The sequence below is a fragment of the Microtus oregoni genome, unplaced genomic scaffold, assembly GCF_018167655.1.
Source record: "Microtus oregoni isolate MIOR12 unplaced genomic scaffold, Mior012 000015F_ref0000493, whole genome shotgun sequence".
Lineage (NCBI taxonomy): Eukaryota > Metazoa > Chordata > Mammalia > Rodentia > Cricetidae > Microtus > Microtus oregoni.
The window spans coordinates 11,982,241-11,999,954 of record NW_024543074.1 but is presented as its reverse complement, the minus strand read 5'-3'; the positions used below and the strand labels follow the sequence as shown (position 1 = coordinate 11,999,954).

Here is a 17,714-nt window from a genome sequence, read left to right as displayed (position 1 = left end):
GTCTCAGTTTAAAACCAGGACAGATGTGTTTTACATTCCAAGATGCAAACTAATAAAAGAAATTCCTAGCATGCCTAGCAAGAAAAGCTCCCAGATCTCTCACGCTAAATCAAATACCCTGGCTAATTGAAAGTCAACCCAGCTTTGGCATAGGAAATGGGCAATGAGAGTTATTCACTGTCCTTTCTTCCATCTAATTCTGACCTTGAGCCATAACTCCCTTGTGTGCTTAGCAGTTAAAGCATAGAGGGGGCTTTCATTTTCAGCAGTATGGTACTGATGTAAAAACCCATCAGCAAAAACACAGAGCCATATACAGTCAGATCATCCAAGTATCAATAAAAGGGAACTTTCCAGAGGCATTTTACAAAAAGGTGTTTGAAATGCAAAACCTGCAAAGAAGCCATTTGTAAGTGAGTTAACAAAGGTAACCTAATGCTTACCTACTACATATTTTTTCTTTCGTATCCGTAAACAGGTGTGGAGATGAAAAGAACAAAGCAAACACAAAGCAAAAACCATTCTACTCCAATTTCCAAAGAAAATCTTAACTTACTGTGCTTTCCTACTGACTGGATTGTATTAACCTCTTATTTTTATTTGAAAATCATATGGTTTCAATTAGAAATGTTTCACCACTAAAACAAACAAAACTTAAAAAAAATTTAATTTATCCTGAGAGTTAAGAATATGGCTAGAACACAATTTTAAACATCCACTATTCTCTATTCTTTCTTGTCAGAAACAACTACTTCAGAATTTTCTAGAACATTTTCTCCTGTGTATATATTGTTGTAGAAGAGTAAGCAGAAAAAAATTATTAGAATCCATGTTGAGCATGAGATTCACAACTGCCTGTGACTTCAGTTTCAGAGGATCTAACCCCCCTAGCACCTGAACACATGTGTGCATACATACATGCATAACTGATTGAAGATGACAAGATTAAATTTAGAAATGAACATGGAAGTCATGCGTGGTGGTAAATGCCTGTAATCCTGGCATAGGGCTAAATTAAACCAAGTCTCAAAAACACAGCAAGGGCTAGTGAGATGACTCAGTGGGTAAAAGTGCACACTGCACGAACCTGATAGCCTGAGCTCAGTCCCAGAATCCCATCGGGGAAGGAGAGTTGTCTCTCACTGCCATACACATGCTGTGGCAGACATGTGTCCCAGCCTCCATGAGTAAATAAAAGGAAACTAAAACAAAAACACACTAAATTTAAAAAAAAAAAAAGCAACCAAACCAAAATCCATAGAACTAGCACACAGAGAAAAGAAACTCAGGAACACACTAGGAATATACCAGGAACAGACAACCTTCTCAGTGGCTATTCAGTCTGCAGCTTAAATTAAGTCACAACTATATTTCCAGTACCAGTGAATACAAGAGTCAGAAAACCAAGAAAGTGTCAAATCTGGGAATGCAAGTGGCTAAAGGACAAGTTAGCATTAAGTCAACGTTTCTTGAGACAACAAATAAAAGAGGCCATGAAAAATCCTGGTGGCGGTGCATGCCTTTAATCCAAGCACTCGGGAGGCAGGGACACATGGATATGTGATTTTGAGGCTAGCCTGGTCTACAGAGCAAGTTCCAGGACAGGCTCCAAAGTTACAGAGAAACCCTGTCTCGAAAAACAAAATAAAACAAAGCAAACAAGCAAACAAACAAAAAGCAGCCATGAAAAATTCTAATAAATCATGCTGTGTGCTCAAATGACAATTACCGAACATTAATATTTTTAAATTTGGTCTTGTGTGTTTGGGCATGCATGCCAGGTATCTCTGTTGCGTCCCCGGAACTGGAGCTACAGACAGCTGTTAAGTTGCCGTGTGGGTGCTGGGAATTGAATCTGTGTCCTCTGGAAGAGCAGCAAGCACTCTCAACCGCTGAGTCATTTCCCTAGCCCCTACTAGACGTTTTTAGTGTTACCTTTTTTCATAAATAAAACACAATAATCTTTGGTACACAAACTTAACAGCCCTAGTAGTTGAGGTACTTTATAACAGAATTTCTCTAAGAGACCACTTAAGGGAGAGATGGCTGCTCAGCAGTTAAGAATACTGGCTGCTCTTCCTCTGGCAGAAGATCTGGGTTCAATATGCACATGGTGGCTCACAACCATCCATGACTAGTTCCAGGGATCCAGCACCCTATTCTGACCCCTACTCGAATGAAGTGCACACATATGCAAACAGGCAAACACACACTTAAAATAAAAATAAATAAATTTTAACAATAACAGCAAACCCCTAAATGTTACTGGGTGTGTTTGGCTGAATCTGAAAGGAGAAACTACGGAAGGCTTGGTAGCTTTGACAATCTCTAATGACAATGTGCCTCAAAAGAGCATTTCTAAAACACTTCATCAGTTTAACGTAAACGCAGATAAGCAGGAGACCCTGAAAGGAGGAAGCTTTTCCTAGGAACTCCAGACACAACACAAAGGTAGCAGTTGCTGCAAAGCTTAATGCAAACCCTCCAGAGTCCCACGTTGACAAATTCTTTAACAAGCCCTGTGGTTACAGGGAAGCTGGTTTCATTCTGACTCACGCCTGCTCAAACAGTTTACTGGAAATGAAGGGGAGGGGGAATTTTCAGAGAAGTCATGTGATGGCCAGACAAACCACAACCAGCAAAAGGGTTCAACAGAGTCAAAAACAGGTCCCAGCAACAACTGGCACTCAGTGTTCAAATGACATTAAACGCCTATGAAAATGACCCTTGTTTAGTTTCAGATCATCTATACCATGAGCTCTTTCACAAATCTTCGTATGAAAAGGAACAGATACTTCAGAGGGGGAAAAACCAGCAGGCGCTGACATGGTGTATGCAACTGCAAACACTTCACAGGAAAATGTGCTCAGCAGAACAGAACAGAAATGCAAGGCTGAAGCACTTGGGGTGTTCAAGTAACCATTATCAAATGCTTTCCCACAATCTCCAAACTCAAACGATGAAACAAATATTCTATCATTATCAACAGAAGTCCAAAGAACCCCTTATTTACACTTTGTTCTTTGAAAGGGGAAATGTCTTTCCCTGTCTAATAAACCTAATGCAAGTAACTTGAAATTCCTGACAGAATAATGATCTTACTAGGTAAAAAAATTTTTTTAAGTCTTTAATACAAACTAGTAAGGGAAATATACAATTTATACTGAATATGGGCATTTAGTTTCAATACATAGATTAAGGTCAAATATTAGTCAAACACTGTCAGCTAAAAGAGATCATTCTCTTGAAATAAGACAAATCTAGAAACTATAAATTAGTCTTTAAAGAGATGCTCAATATAAGTAGTTACCAAGTCTGGGCTGGTGGCCAAGACATCTAATCCCAGCTGCTGGGCAGCCTGATGTAGGAAGAGTGACAGCCTGGACAACTGAGCTGAGACACTGCCTCAAAACTAAACCAAACCCAAAAGAAACAAGAGGAATGGGAATGTAGTTTAGTGGTAAAACATATGCCTAGCCTCAGGCTGACTCGCCACGGTAAGGACAGGCAGAAGAAGGCAGAAGAAGACTCATGAATGATAGAAAAGCTAACTAGAATGAATATGGAGAAAAAAGAGCAGTCTACTAAAAGGTGAAGTTAGATTTTTTGCATTTCTGATTCTGGTAATTCTGGTACAAAACAACACAGCAGAATACTGAAACAAATACATAAACAAATTCTACAAAATCAGCAATTCAGCATTACCCACCCCAAACAAAAACAAACAAAAAACCCCACAAATGGCAGGTTCTTTGGACAGATGGTATCAGGCAATCTGATCGACAGCAATCTTATCCAAGTAAATATGTACAACATTCGTATTTTATTGTGTCAGCTGTACACACAAGAATAACAGCCTCCCTTCCTATTGCCTTTGTAGTAGCCAACAAGATAATCTTTGAACACATCAAGAAAATGAGTTACCTCTATTTCAAACTCTGCCTTGCACACACTAGGCAACTGCTCTAGCACTGAGCTACAGCCTTTATCCTCTAAGGTCGTCAGCCTCCTTGTTATGTAGCTTATAGAATCAACAAATTACTGTGTAAGAATTTTCATGTTTCTACAACTTTGGGGGGGGGTGACAGTAATTGTAACTAGGGCCCTGGAGCATGCTTAAGCACATTATCATTAAGCTACAAAAGTTGTTTTATTCAATATGAACTAAAACTTCCAGGGGCTGGAGTGATGGCTGGCTCAGTGGTAAAGAGCATTCGCTAGTCTTCCAGAGGACCCGCCTTTGGTTCTCAACCAACTCTAACTCTCCAGCTTCAGGGGATTAGATGTCTTCTTCTGGCCTCTAGTGGTACCCAACACATGTGTGTACAGACACATACACACACACACTTAAAAATGAAAAGAAAACTGTAAGATATTTTTTTGGGGGGTCAAAACCATCTTTTTTATTTGTCTTAACATATTTTTGCACATTTTAAAATCTCACAGCATGGAAACCCTGTATGAACGATCTGAAGTACAACACTGATGCCCAAACCAGAAAATTCTTCTGAGTCTGTTTTAAAAACTATTACCTAAAGTTAATGTATCCTCTGGGCTCAGATTCAGTTTCTCTGACTCTGCTCTTCTTTCTCCCAGCATTCAGTTTAGTCTTCCTCACCTAGCTCTGTTCTGCCCTATCAGGCCAAGACAGTTTCTTTATTCATTAACCAATAAAAGCAACACATAGACAGAAAAACCTCCCACACCAAACTCCCAGTGCATCCTTGGCCAAAAAATTCGCTCCCTGTCCCTCAGAGCAGGTGCTCCATTGTCTCAGAGGCCTTTACACCAAAGGAAGAAGTGCTTTGATCAGAGCCATAAAAAATAGTTCTATTAGGCTGGAAAAGCAGGCACTTTGAACTACTCATGCCTTAGAATCAGTGAATAAAGGAGTTATTGAGCTGGGTGGAAGTGGTTGATGCTGACTCCCAGCTCAGACTGGGGACCCATGATGCTTATTACAATGGAGGTGAGGAAGAGGGCATCTGAAATGAAGACATCCCTCCAAGCAGCTCGCAAAAACTGTAAGATATTTTAAAAATCTTTAAAAAAAGTTCTTACAGGGGCTAGAGAGTTGGCTCAGTGGTTAAGGGATTATGATCACTTGTTACAAAGGACCCTAGTTTGATTCCCAGCATGCACATGGAGGGTCTGTAATGATTTAGATAAAAGTACAGTTCCCCGAGGGGCGGCCAAGACGGGCAGCTAGGTCCCACCACCCGAGGCTTCTGTGGGTCCCAGGCGGGTGGGTGAGAGACCTTGGCGCAGCTGGTCCTATCCTGATCCTCAGTGGCAGGTGAGAAACTGATAGGCATGCCATGCAGAGAGAGGGTTTGGATATAGTTTATTCAGTGGATTAAGGAAGAAAAGGGAAGTGGGAGAGGGGGTGGAGAGAGAGGAAGAGAGGAGTGGAGGCTGCAGCAACCTCTTAGGAAGAAAGATGGGCAGAGAGAGCACAGGCTGGAAGTGGAAGGAAGATCCACTTGCCTTGGCAGAAGGGGGAATAAGTGGGGCTAGTCTCTTCAAGGGACAGGACAAGTGAGTAGTAGGTCATAACAGGCTTTTCACCTCTTTGAGCACCAGGCATACATATGATGCAGATATTCATGCAGGAAAACACTTATACACACACTTAAAAAAAAGCCCTCACAGGCTGGGTATGGTGTCACTTTTCTTTAATTCTGGCAGAGGTTGAGGTAGGCAGAGCTCACAAGAAATCATAGTAAGACCCTGTATCAAAAAATTAAAGCCTTACAATTTAACTTGTTCCTGTATATGTAATTTTTATCCCTCAACCCTTGCACCATAAAACTCAAAGATGCTGCCAGGTGGTGGTGGTACACGCCTTTAATTCCAGTACTTGGCAGGCGGATTTCTGTGAGTTTGAGGCCAGCCTGATCTACAAAATGAGTTCCAGGATTGGTTCCATAGCTACTGGGAAACCCTGTCATGAAAAAACAAAGAAACAAAAACAACAAAATCCCCCCAAAAACCAGTACACACTCACACACACACACACACACACACACAACACCAAACCAAAAAACAACCTCAAAGTTGCAAAGCTAGGCATAGGGGTGCACACCCCTCACCCAGCAGTCCAGAGGCAGTGGAAGATACATTTCTGAGTTTAAGGCTAGCCAACATTATATGTTGAGTCTCTATCTTAACAGTTAAATCTTCAAGAGAAAATGACTTTAGTGCTCACCTAGTTTTACATTATGTGTTGTAAACTAAAACTGAATTTTATGTGAACATGTTTCATGCAATGCTAGTTTGTCTTAATTGATAGCCCACCATTTCTTCAAGAACTCTACTGAACAAATACACACACACACACACACACACACACACACACACACACACACACAGAACTAGGCAGGCTCTGTTAAAATGGCATATATTTGAAGACTCCTGTTTACAAACTCCTGTAGAGATAGAAGTCATAAACAATTTTAAAAGAAAGGGATAAGTTAGCTAAGAAAGACGTACCTGGGACTCCAGTGGAATTCAGAGATACATTTGGAGGAATGGAAGGGATAAATAAAGAATGGGAAGGAATCAAAAAAGATATTTCAGGGGGCTGGAGAGATGGCTCAATGGCAAAGAGCACTTGCTGTTATTGCAGAGGACCTGGGTTCGACTCCCAGCACCCTCATGGTGGCTCACAACCAGCAGTAAGTCTGCTTCCAGGGGATTCAAAGCCCTCTTCTACCTTCTGAAGACACTAGGCATGGAAACAGTATACATATGTACATGCAGACAAAACATAACTACATCTAAAACAAAAGAAAACAACAACAAAAACCCCTAAAAACAAAATTACCAGGTAGTTCAGGAAGAAAGGCCCCAGCCCTAGTCAGCATGTTGGCAAATGACTATAATGCCGAGGCTTGGGAGGTTAATGCAGAAAGACCCTGAGCTCAAGGCTACCCTGGGCTATTACAGACCTTAAAAAACAAACAAACAAAAAACAACAGTAACAACAATCAATTGCCTGGCATGGTAGTCTATACCTTTAATCCCAGCATTCGTAGGGTAGGGGCAGAGGTGGATAGTTCTGAGTTCAAGGATAGCTAGATCAGTCTACTTAGTGAGTTCTAGACCTACACAGTGAGACCTTGTCTCAACAAACAAAAACTACCACCATTACCAAAAACTCCAATCAGCTGACCTACCAATCACACATGAAGCACAAAGAAGCCCCAGTATAGGAATTTGATTGGTAAGAATGAGCAGAGACACATGCAGCTGAACGGACATGACAACCTTGCAAGCAGGTATGGAAAAGTGCTACATCACATAGCAGGGAAGGGAGGTGAAGGATTCTAATTCCTCAGAGCAGGGTAATGTCTTTACAAGTTTAATAAATCATTACAGTGTGTCTTTACTAAGAGCACCAAGCTCTGACCTCAGCAACTCCAGAGCTCACTCTTTTTTTTGGTTTTTCGAGACAGGGTTTCTCTGTGGCTTTGGAGCCTGTCCTGGAACTAGCTCTGTAGACCAGGCTGGTCTCGAACTCACAGAGATCTGCCTGCCTCTGCCTCCCGAGTGCTGGGATTAAAGGCGTGCGCCACCACCGCCCGGCTAGAGCTCACTCTTTTCAAAGGAATTTAACACATGTTAAACAGGTATTCTAGCAAACCGATAGCCACTGCTGTTGGGTGGGAAGTGTAGCTCAATGGGAAATGGGTTTCCTAGCATGTGTGAGGACCTGGATTCCATGTAAGCATCAAACAAACAAAACTGCGACAAAACCAAAATCAATGTAGCATCTAAAAAAAAAAAAACATTGAAGAAACATTAGATTGCTTTTGTAGGTTTGGTCCAAGAAAAGTGTTATATTGTCTGGATTTTACACTGCATACAATTTGAGTAAAACCCAAATATTTCTGAATAGTTAAGTTCTTTTTTCTTTTGTAAAAGGGACTTACATTGCCCAGGCTGCCCCAAGCTTTCAGTAGTGGAGGATGACCTTGAATTTCTGAGTTCCTGTTTCCTCCGACCTGCACCAGCAGGTAGATGCTGCTGAGGGATCAAGGACAGCATCCTGTGAAAGCCTTAGACAAGCACTCTACCAAATGAGCTCCACTTCTATGCCTGAGCAGCAAAATTTCAAGAGCAGGTTATTTATTGTTCAGAAAACTAATTTTCTCTGGATGGTGTTGAAAAAAATTAGGGTGAAAATTAGTAAAGAGTGAGTTCCAGGACAGCCAGGACTATATGGAGAAACACTGACTTAAAAACAGTCAGGCTGGAGAGATAGCTCAGAGGTTAAGAGAACTGACTGCTGTTCCGGAGGTCCTGAGTTCAATTCCCAGCAACCACATGATGGTTCATACCCATCTGTAATGAGCTCTGGTGCCAGGTGGATCTCTCTGAGTTCGAGGCCTATCTAGTCTACAGAACTAGTACCAGGTCAGGCTCCAAAGCTACAGAGAAACCTATCTTGAAAAACCAACTAAACAACGAAACAAAAAAGAAACCACTAGAAATGAAAAGTAGATACCGAGACGTATTCGAAAGAGTCATTCAGAAGCAAAGGAGCACAGAAATGGTGAGGATGCTGTGGAGGTAAATCCGTCTTATAGGATGACTGGAGACGGAGGCAAGGGAAAAAGTCAAGTGGTTGAGATATTAATCTGTTAGCAGCTTTCAAATTTTATTTTTTTAATTGTATGAGTTTTGCATGCATGTATTTTTCTTTTTAAAAATCTATCTATGTCACATGTATGAGCGTTTTGCCTACATGTATGTATGCACAATATCTGTGTGTCTGGTAAGTGAGGAGGCCAGAAGAGGGTGTTGGATCCTCAGGAACTGGAGTTACAGATGGTTTTAAGCCATCACCTGAGTAATGGGAATTGAGCTCAGATCCTCTAGAAGAGGCTAGAACTCACAGAGATCCTCCTGCCTCTGCCTCCTGGGTGCTGGGATTAAAGGCATGCATCATCACCACCAGGCTGAGACAGGGTTTCTCTGTAGCTTTAGAGCCTGTCCTGGAACTCACTCTGTATGCTGGCCTCAAACTCGGAGATCCGCCTGCCTCTGCCTCTCTGGAATTGAAGTCATGTGCCACCACTGCCCGGAAAGGCCAGTACTCTCAATGCTGAGCTATCTCTCCAGGTTCACTAGTTATATTTTTATTTTCTCAGTATTGAGAAATGGACCCAAAGATAAATTAGATTTTAACTTGAGGAAACTATGGAGATGACAATGAGGTTACAGATGGGGGCTGGAGAGATGGCTAGGTGGTTAAAAGCACAAGTTACTCTTCTGGAGGACCTGTGTTCAATTCCTAGCTCTCACATGGCAACTCAATATGTTCTGTAACTTTATTTCTGGAGATCTTATCCCTTTTCTGGCCTCTCTGAGTACCTATCATCCACATCATTCAGCACACAGACATACATGGAGGCAAAACACTTATGTAATAAAAATAAATAATTACAAAACAAGTTACAGACAACAGGAACAAAGGCTTAAAAAGCTGGTCATGAAGAGAAAGATAAAATCTTGCATGAAAGCCATCTAGAACATAACTGGAGGGAGGCACTGAACATAGATCTATGTGCTCGTGTGCCAAGTAGCATTCCTTCTTGGACTTTTTATTTTGAGATGGGGTCTCACTAAGATGCCCAGGTTGGTCTTAAACCTATGAGCCTTTAGCTTCAGCCTCCCTAGTACTAACAGAGCTACAGACCTACATTACCAGCCTAGTTTAGAACTCAACTTTTGGAAACACTGGATGCTCAAGGCCATTGGAAGCTGCCCTCATTCATGCCTATCTCCCCCAGATACAGAGTAAGAACAGCACAGAAAGCCAAGAGCAAAAGGAATTTAGTGGAAAAATACTGTCTACTTTCAAAATGGCACTCACAAAGTAACTGAGATAATTATAAGGAATCAAAATATAAATCAACACATCATTGTTCTTTCTCTCAAAACAGCTATTACATGAATATCCAAACATTAGTCAGAAGTAGAATTTAAGTAAATATGTAGCTTGAACATTGTTACTGAGCAACAATTTGAGTAAAATCTACATGTTCCCTTTAACCCACTTGGAGAGAACATGATAAAGCAACCAGTGCCAAGGTTATGTGTGTGTGTGTTTGATTTATTTAGACTTCCTGCTGATAAATTTATTCCACTAAAGTACTTTACCTTCAAGAACTAAAAATAAATTTAAAAAACTATTTCAAACAATCTTTAAGTCATGTTTTACAGCTATTCATTTTACTTAATTATTTTAATTATAGTTGATCCACGTTCCCCTGTTTACTGCTCCTATCAAAAGAGATGGTCTACATCTGTCTACATGAGCAGTCCAATGTTAGAAAGGTTGTGTAACCATTCTGGTGTGATTACCAAAGAAGTTTTAAACCACCATCAAGAAGGCACCATGGAAGGTATATCGGGCTAGCATGTCTTGAATATGTCATTAATAGCTGCCGAATCAAACGTGAGGTAAAATTAAATCACCTAGAAGCAAGGCTAGCGGCACAAGGACATAACTCCAGCGTTTGAGGCAGAAATGTAGCAAGTTCAAGGACTACTAGGGCTACCCAGAGTGTTGAAGCAAAGCAGAGAGCCGTAAATATAGCTCAGTGACAGAGTACTCACCTGGCACGTGCAAGGCCCTAGGATTGACTGTACTACAGAAAAGTAAGATGAAAATATCAAATTCATTGGAGAGAAATTAGGTTCCTACATTGCAGCATATGCAGAATTATTTTTTTACATGGTGTTTTCTGAGACAGTCTTGTTATTTAGCTCAGGTTGCTCCTGTTGGGCTCCGCTGGAGCTGGAGTTACAGGTGGCTGTGAAATGGTCAATACAGGTGAGGAACTGCTCTGGGTCCTCTGGAGGAATAGGAAGTGTCGTTAACTACCGAGCTGCCTCTCTAGCCCCTAGCTCTTCACCTTTCATTACACCTAGTAAAATTATTGCTAAATTGTGGTACAGTAAACACAATGCTAATCCCTAGAGCCAGAAAATGGGCTTGGACTTTGGCTAGGTGAGCCACTGGCCCTGTGATCTTGAGTGGGTTTCTTTGCTCAAATCAGGGATAGGCCAAGTGCAGTGGAATAATCCCAGCAACTAGAAAGTACAGTCAGATTTTGTGTCTACTGCAGAAATGAAACAAACTTCTAACTTGGGCCTGGCAGAATGGCCCCCACAAAGAAGGGTAGCAGCAAGAAGACGAAGGGCCATTCTGCCATCAAGGAGGTGGTCACTCAAAAACACACAATCAAGTTCACAAAATATGGAGTGGGCTTCCTGAAGCGTGCCCCTTGTTCATTCAAAAAAATATGGAAATCTGCCATGAAGGAGATGGGAACCGCAGATGTGCAGACCGATACCAGGCTCACTAAAGTCATCTGGGCAAAGGAGTAAGGAATGTTACATATCGCATCCATGTACATTTGTCCAGAAATCATAATCAGGATAAGGGCTCATCAAGCAAGCCCTACAGATTGGTAACTTACACGTCTGTTACCATGCACAAAAATCTACAGTCAATGTGGATGAGAACTAACCTTCTGAATCACAAAGCTGCAGAACTGCTCGCAACAACAAACTAATGAAAAACCAGGGATAATGCCTTTTACTTCATAGTATGACAAGGCAATTTATTCAACTGTTTAATACACTGGTTTTTATTGATCTTAGAAAATAGTAAAAGCACAGTTATCATGTATGAGTTAATATTTTTCTTATTATTTAACTAAATAATTTTCTAATTTGTATGGCAATTGATGTTAGCTATAAGTAAGATATTGAGTAAACACTTTAAAGAGATCACTCTTGTAGACCAGACTGGCCTTGAATTCAGAGATCTGCCTGCTTCTGCCTCCCGAGTGCTGGAATTAAAGGTGTGCGCCACCACCTCCTGGCCTCAGATAGAACATTCTTAAAGAGCACATGGCTGGGGATGTAGTTCAGTGATACAGTGTCTGTCCACAAGGCTGGGGATGTAGTTCAGTGATACAGTGTTCGTCCAGCAACGAACAAGGTCCCGGATTCGATCTTTAGCACAACAAGAAGCAAAAGCTCTAGGTGTCCAATTTCTGATTTAAAGGACATAAGATACAGATAGTTTGCTTTCTTCACTTTTAAGATAAGCAAATATGAAGTTAGTAAGAAATGCATAGTTATCCTACAAATCATGTTTGAAATTACTGGCATAAAGTCCAAAAAGATTAAAAACAGCCCAAACCTTATAATCATTGTGTGCCATCTCATCTAATTTTTAAGACTCAAAACAGATGAAGTCGGATTAGAAAAGATCCAATCAAAAGTAACAGAAATATCTGGGCCACATGAGAAGTATGAAGGATGAGCACTCTCACAGTGAGTAGGGAAAGCCAAACTGGGCCGGGTCTTTAAGAACTCCAATTATAGGGGCTGGAGAGATGGCTCAGCGGTTAAGAGCATTGCCTGCTCTTCCAAAGGTCCTGAGTTCAATTCCCAGCAACTACATGGTGGCTCACAACCATCTGTAATGAGGTCTGGTGCCCTCTTCTGGCCTTCAGGCATACACGCAGGAAGAATATTGTATACATAATAAATAAGTAAATAAAAAAATCTTTAAAAAAAAAAGAACTCCAATTATAGACACAAGATAAAGTATGACTGCTGTCTTTCTTCATCACATTCCAGGTCCGAAGTTTTGAAATTGAGCTTTTTCAATGGCAACAAGTGTATGGAATGAATTATCTCCACATAAAAATCTGCTAAGAATGAAATGAGCCGTAAGTCCGCTGTTCCAGTCAATGTAGGGAGCGGTAGGACAAGACCTTTGAGAGGTATTCCAGAGAAACAAGGCCCTCATTACACATCTGTGAGCAGGATGGACAGATGTTCTTTTTCGGAATCATTAACTATTAATAAGGTGATTGTGTTATTTGGGTAATCAGATAACTGACAATAAAGCAGTTCCTACTTAAAAATAACCCAGAGAAGCTGGGCGGTGGTGGCGCACGCCTTTAATCCCAGCACTTGGGAGGCAGAGGCAGGAGGATCTCTGTGAGTTCGAGGCCAGCCTGGTCTACAAAGGGAGTTCCAGGACAGGCTCCAAAGCTACAGAGAAACCCTGTCTCGAAAAACCAAAAAAAAAAACAAAAAAAAAAAAAAAAAAAAACAAAACCCAGAGAGGGCGATAGTGCAACTGGTAAGGCTGGTAAAGCACTGGCCACAAGCCCGGGGATGCCCAGCACTCCCGTGGAATCTCAGTGTGGTGGTACATCTTCCTAATGCCAGTTGGAGATTGGTGGATCCTGGGACTCACTGGTCAGCCAACCCACCCTACCTGCTGAGCTCCAGGACAAGAGACCCCTCTCTTGGGTCAGTGGGACGGCTCAGCAGGTAAGGAGCTTGCTACCAAGCCTGACAATCTGAGTCTGAGCTCCTGGACCCACACAGTGGAACATAATCAAGCTGCCCTTTCATCTCCACATAGGCACAATGACCCCTGAACTACATACACAAACGTAAAAAAACTAAAGACTTACAACAGCATCGCCCCTCGCAATACCAGCACCAGAGCCTGAAAATGCCTTCCAGGATCAAGTACAAGATATGATTTTTTTTCTCTCCCAAGTTCCTCCTGTTTAATGTTTTCTTTTGGAGATAAGATTATTTTCTTATGTTTCTGTTTCCTTTAATTTGAAATCAGCAAAGTTCTAAATCTCAGTCATATGAGGTTTGTTAGATACAACTGTAGAGGGAGGAAACAAAAAGAATTCACTTTGCACAACGGTCACTGCCTTAATTTCTTTTTTATCTGTGGTGTTTTCTAAGGCCATCTTTTAAAGGTTCAACATTTGCCAATGTTCTGAGGCATTTTCCTACTACTAAACCACTGCTCCTTAGACTGAGCAAAAAGGTTGGCACATAGGTTCTATGGGGGAAGGAGAGAAGCTTGCCTAAGCCTGGAATTTGGGTTTTTATTGACCTGGCTCACCCTGTCTATACTGAGGATGCTCTAGAACATTCAAAGGTAAAGTAGGACTGATCTGAATCGCTAAAGTCCAATGACACAAGCCGCTTACTCACCTGATGCTTTCTAACATTACATAATGTTTACATTCCCTCAGCAAATACCTTCATAGCTGTAAGCACTGTGCGTTTTCACGGCAGGATGAAATCCCAAGGCTGTTTTCAAGGAGGAAATGGCCACGGCAGAGCTAGCCAGAGCTGTAGTATTTACTGTACACCTGTAATCCTTACGCATGCAAGTCATCTCAGGCTGCAAAACTATCTTTATCTCAAGAAATAAACAAAACCCAATAGTAACTTACAAAAGAACCTGGGTGTGGCGTGCACATGTAACACACACACACACACACACACACACACACACACACACACACTTTTGAAGCAAATAAGTGACATTTATCTGTTCCCAGAGGGAGAAAAGTGGCTTTTGATTTTCTAACTACCAGTCTCTTAGGAAAAAACAACCAACAAAGGCAGCGTTTAGGCTTCTCTCCTCCAAGAAATAGGGACATGACCTAGGGTCCCTTACATGCTGTGCAAAGACTGTATCAGGAACCCATACTCCCAGTCTCTGGTCATCATTTGTGCTTTCGATATTTCTGCATATTCTGTCCCAGGTCATATTTTGCTTTGTTTTCACTTTGGCAGTTTTCTTTCTTACAGCAACTACTTAGACCTTAGTAACAGCTGACTCAGGGACTGCAGTCTGTTCTCCCATTGTTCTTACTCGCACACCCTTAGCAGTAATAGCTGAGTTGGGGACTAGAATTCCACCCTCCAGTTGTTCTTACCTGTGCACCCTCTGCATGTTCCAGCATCTCTTCAAATTCCTGGTACTCTTCATCATCTGGTTCAGTTCCTGAAAGACGAGCTGCCCTGGCCATGAAATATGGAGGCAGCTCTCCAATGGCTGTACCAATACCCTGCGTGGAAAGACAAAAATAAAAACACTCTCTGTGAGGTTTGGTTTTAGCACAGTGATACAATAAAACAAATTATTGTTTCTATATTTCCAAAAGCATTTTGAGATAGGATGTCTACATCTGATACATAAGTCAAAGTTTGAGAGTCGGAGTCATAGCCATAATTCTGACTTGTAAGCAAGGTAAGATAATAAATAAATAGATTCAGAGACTCTCCTAGGCACATGACAGACTCAAAATAGCGTCTCTCCTTAGGTTCTGGTGTTTTTCTTAGAACTTCCTTCACTTTTTAATCCAAATGATGTGATAAGAAGAAAGTTGCTATCACTTGGAAGGCACAGGCAAGAAGATCAGAAGTTGAAGCTAGTTTGGGCTACAAAGTAAAATCTATCTCAAAAACAAAACCAAACCCTCCAAACATGAAACAAAACACCAGTATAGCTGTTAGATTAAAATTCTCTAGCATATCTCAGGTAATCTTTTCTTTCTTTCTTTCTTTCTTTCTTTCTTTCTTTTTTAAAAATAAAACCTTGAAACAAACTGCAGCCAAGAAGTCCCTGAAAACTCAGCATCAGGATGGGTCATTGTTATAACAGGATTTAAAAATGTTTCACTTTCTCACTGTGATTCACATTTCAGTCACTTTGTAGACTGATGTTTCTGACGAGGTTTTCACTGTTGTTTTTCCTTAATCGGTTCAGTACATAAAGATGAAAACAAAGTTTAGCTTTAAGTGGCTTAAATACCAGACAGGCCATAATAGGACAGAGACAGTCTCTGGAGAAACCTTCACCCTGCGCCAGACAGACCTGGTCCTCTGCTCTGAGTCACAGTGAATAAAAGGGCTTGATAGCTCCCAAAACAAACTTAACTCTTTTAGCTTGCTCTGCTTTAAATGCACTGGAAGGATCTTGAAGGGATGGAGAGATGGCTCTGTAGTTAAACGTGCATACAGCTCTTGTAGAGGCCCCAAATTTGGTACCCAGCACCGGCATCAGGGACTTCACAACTGCCTGAATCTCCACCTCCTAGGGACCCATTTGACCTCTGCAGGCAACTGCACTCACATGTACACACATCCACATATATACATATGATTAAACTATGATTAAAAATAAATTTAAAAAGTCAGGTGTGGTGATGTACCCCTTTATTCCCAGTAACTCTGATCAGGCAGAGGCAGGCAGATGTCTGTGAGTTTAAGGTCTTGTCTAAAAAGAATCATTGAAGGAAATTATCAAATTTAAACATTTTGTGTCATTAGTGCGTAAAAACAGCAGTCTCCAAGTATAAATCCATTATCTACACGTGAAATAAGAACTTTGGAAAAGTTTTACCAAAAGCAATCTACAGATTCAATGCAATGCCTACCAAAATCCCAGCAAGATTCTTCACAGACCTCGAAAGAACGGTACTCAACTTCATTCGGTAAAGCAAAAAACCCAGGATAGCCAAAACAATCCTGTACAATAAAACAACTTTTGGAGGCATCACAATCCGTGACTACAAACTCTACTACAGAGCTACAGTACTAAAAACAGCCTGGTATTGGTATAAGAACAGACAGGAGGACCAATGGAACCGAATAGAAGACCTGGATATCAATCCACACATCTTCGAACACCTGATTTTTGACAAAGAAGCAAAAAAAAAAAAAAATCAGATGGAAGAAAGAAAGCATATTTAACAAGTGGTGCTGGCATAACTGGATTTCAACACGTAGACAAATGAAAATAGACCCATATCTATCACCATGCACAAAACTCAAGTCCAAATAAATCAAAGACCTCAACATAAAGCCAGCCACACTGAGCCTTTTAGAAGAGAAAGTGGGAAGGACATTTGAACACATTAGCACAGTGTGTTATATAACCCCAGCATTATATTAAGTTGAGAGAAACAACTAATAAATGGGACCTCCTGAAACTGAAAAGCTTCTGTAAAGCAAAGGACATGGTCAACAAGACAAAACGACAGCCTACAGAATGGGAAAAGATCTTCATTAACCCCACATCAGACAGAAGTCTGGTCTCCAAAATGTACAAAGAACTCAAGAAATTGGACAACAAAAGATCACATAATCCAATAAAAAATGGAGTACAGACCTAAACAGAGAACTCTCAACAGAGGAATCTAAAATGGCTGAAAGACAATTAAGGAAATGTTCAACATCCTTAGTCATCAGAGAAATGCAAATCAAAACAACTCTGAGATTCCATCTTACACCTGTAAGAATGACCAAGATCAAAAACACTGATGACAACTTATGCTGGAGAGGTTGTGGGGAAAAGAGAACACTTCTGCATTGCTGGTGGGAATGCAAGCTGGTACAATCCCTTTGGACATCAGTGCGGCGATTCCTCAGAAAATTAGGAAACAACCTTCCTCAACACCCAGCAATACCACTTTTGGGTATATATCCAAAGGATGCTCAATCGTGCCAAAAGGACATGTGCTCAACTATGTTCGGAGCAGCTTTGTTTGTCATAGCCAGAACCTGGAAATAACCTAAATGCCCCTCGACTGAAGAATGGATAAGGAAAATGTGGTACATTTACACAATGGAGTACTACATACACAGCAGAAAAAAATAACGACAGCTTGAATTTTGCAGGAAAATGGAGCTAGAAAACACTATTTTGAGTGAGGTAACCCAGACCCAGAAAGACAATTATCACATGTACTCACTCATAGGTGGTTTTTAAACATAAAGCAAAGAAAACCAGCCAACAAACCACAATCCTAGAGAACTTAGACAACAATGAGGACAGTAAGAGAGACTCACAT

General features: G+C 41.0%; 1 protein-coding gene across 2 annotated transcripts in view; it reads right to left on the bottom strand.

Moving 5' to 3' along the window:
- Vmp1 (vacuole membrane protein 1) overlaps positions 1-17,714 on the bottom strand; it is a 97,367-nt gene that overhangs the window by 36,289 nt on the left and 43,364 nt on the right. For both annotated transcript variants that reach the window (XM_041664480.1, XM_041664481.1), the window contains exon 7: positions 14,796-14,927. In XM_041664480.1, coding sequence (XP_041520414.1) covers positions 14,796-14,927 — 132 coding nt within the window. The remainder of the gene's footprint in view (positions 1-14,795; positions 14,928-17,714) is intronic.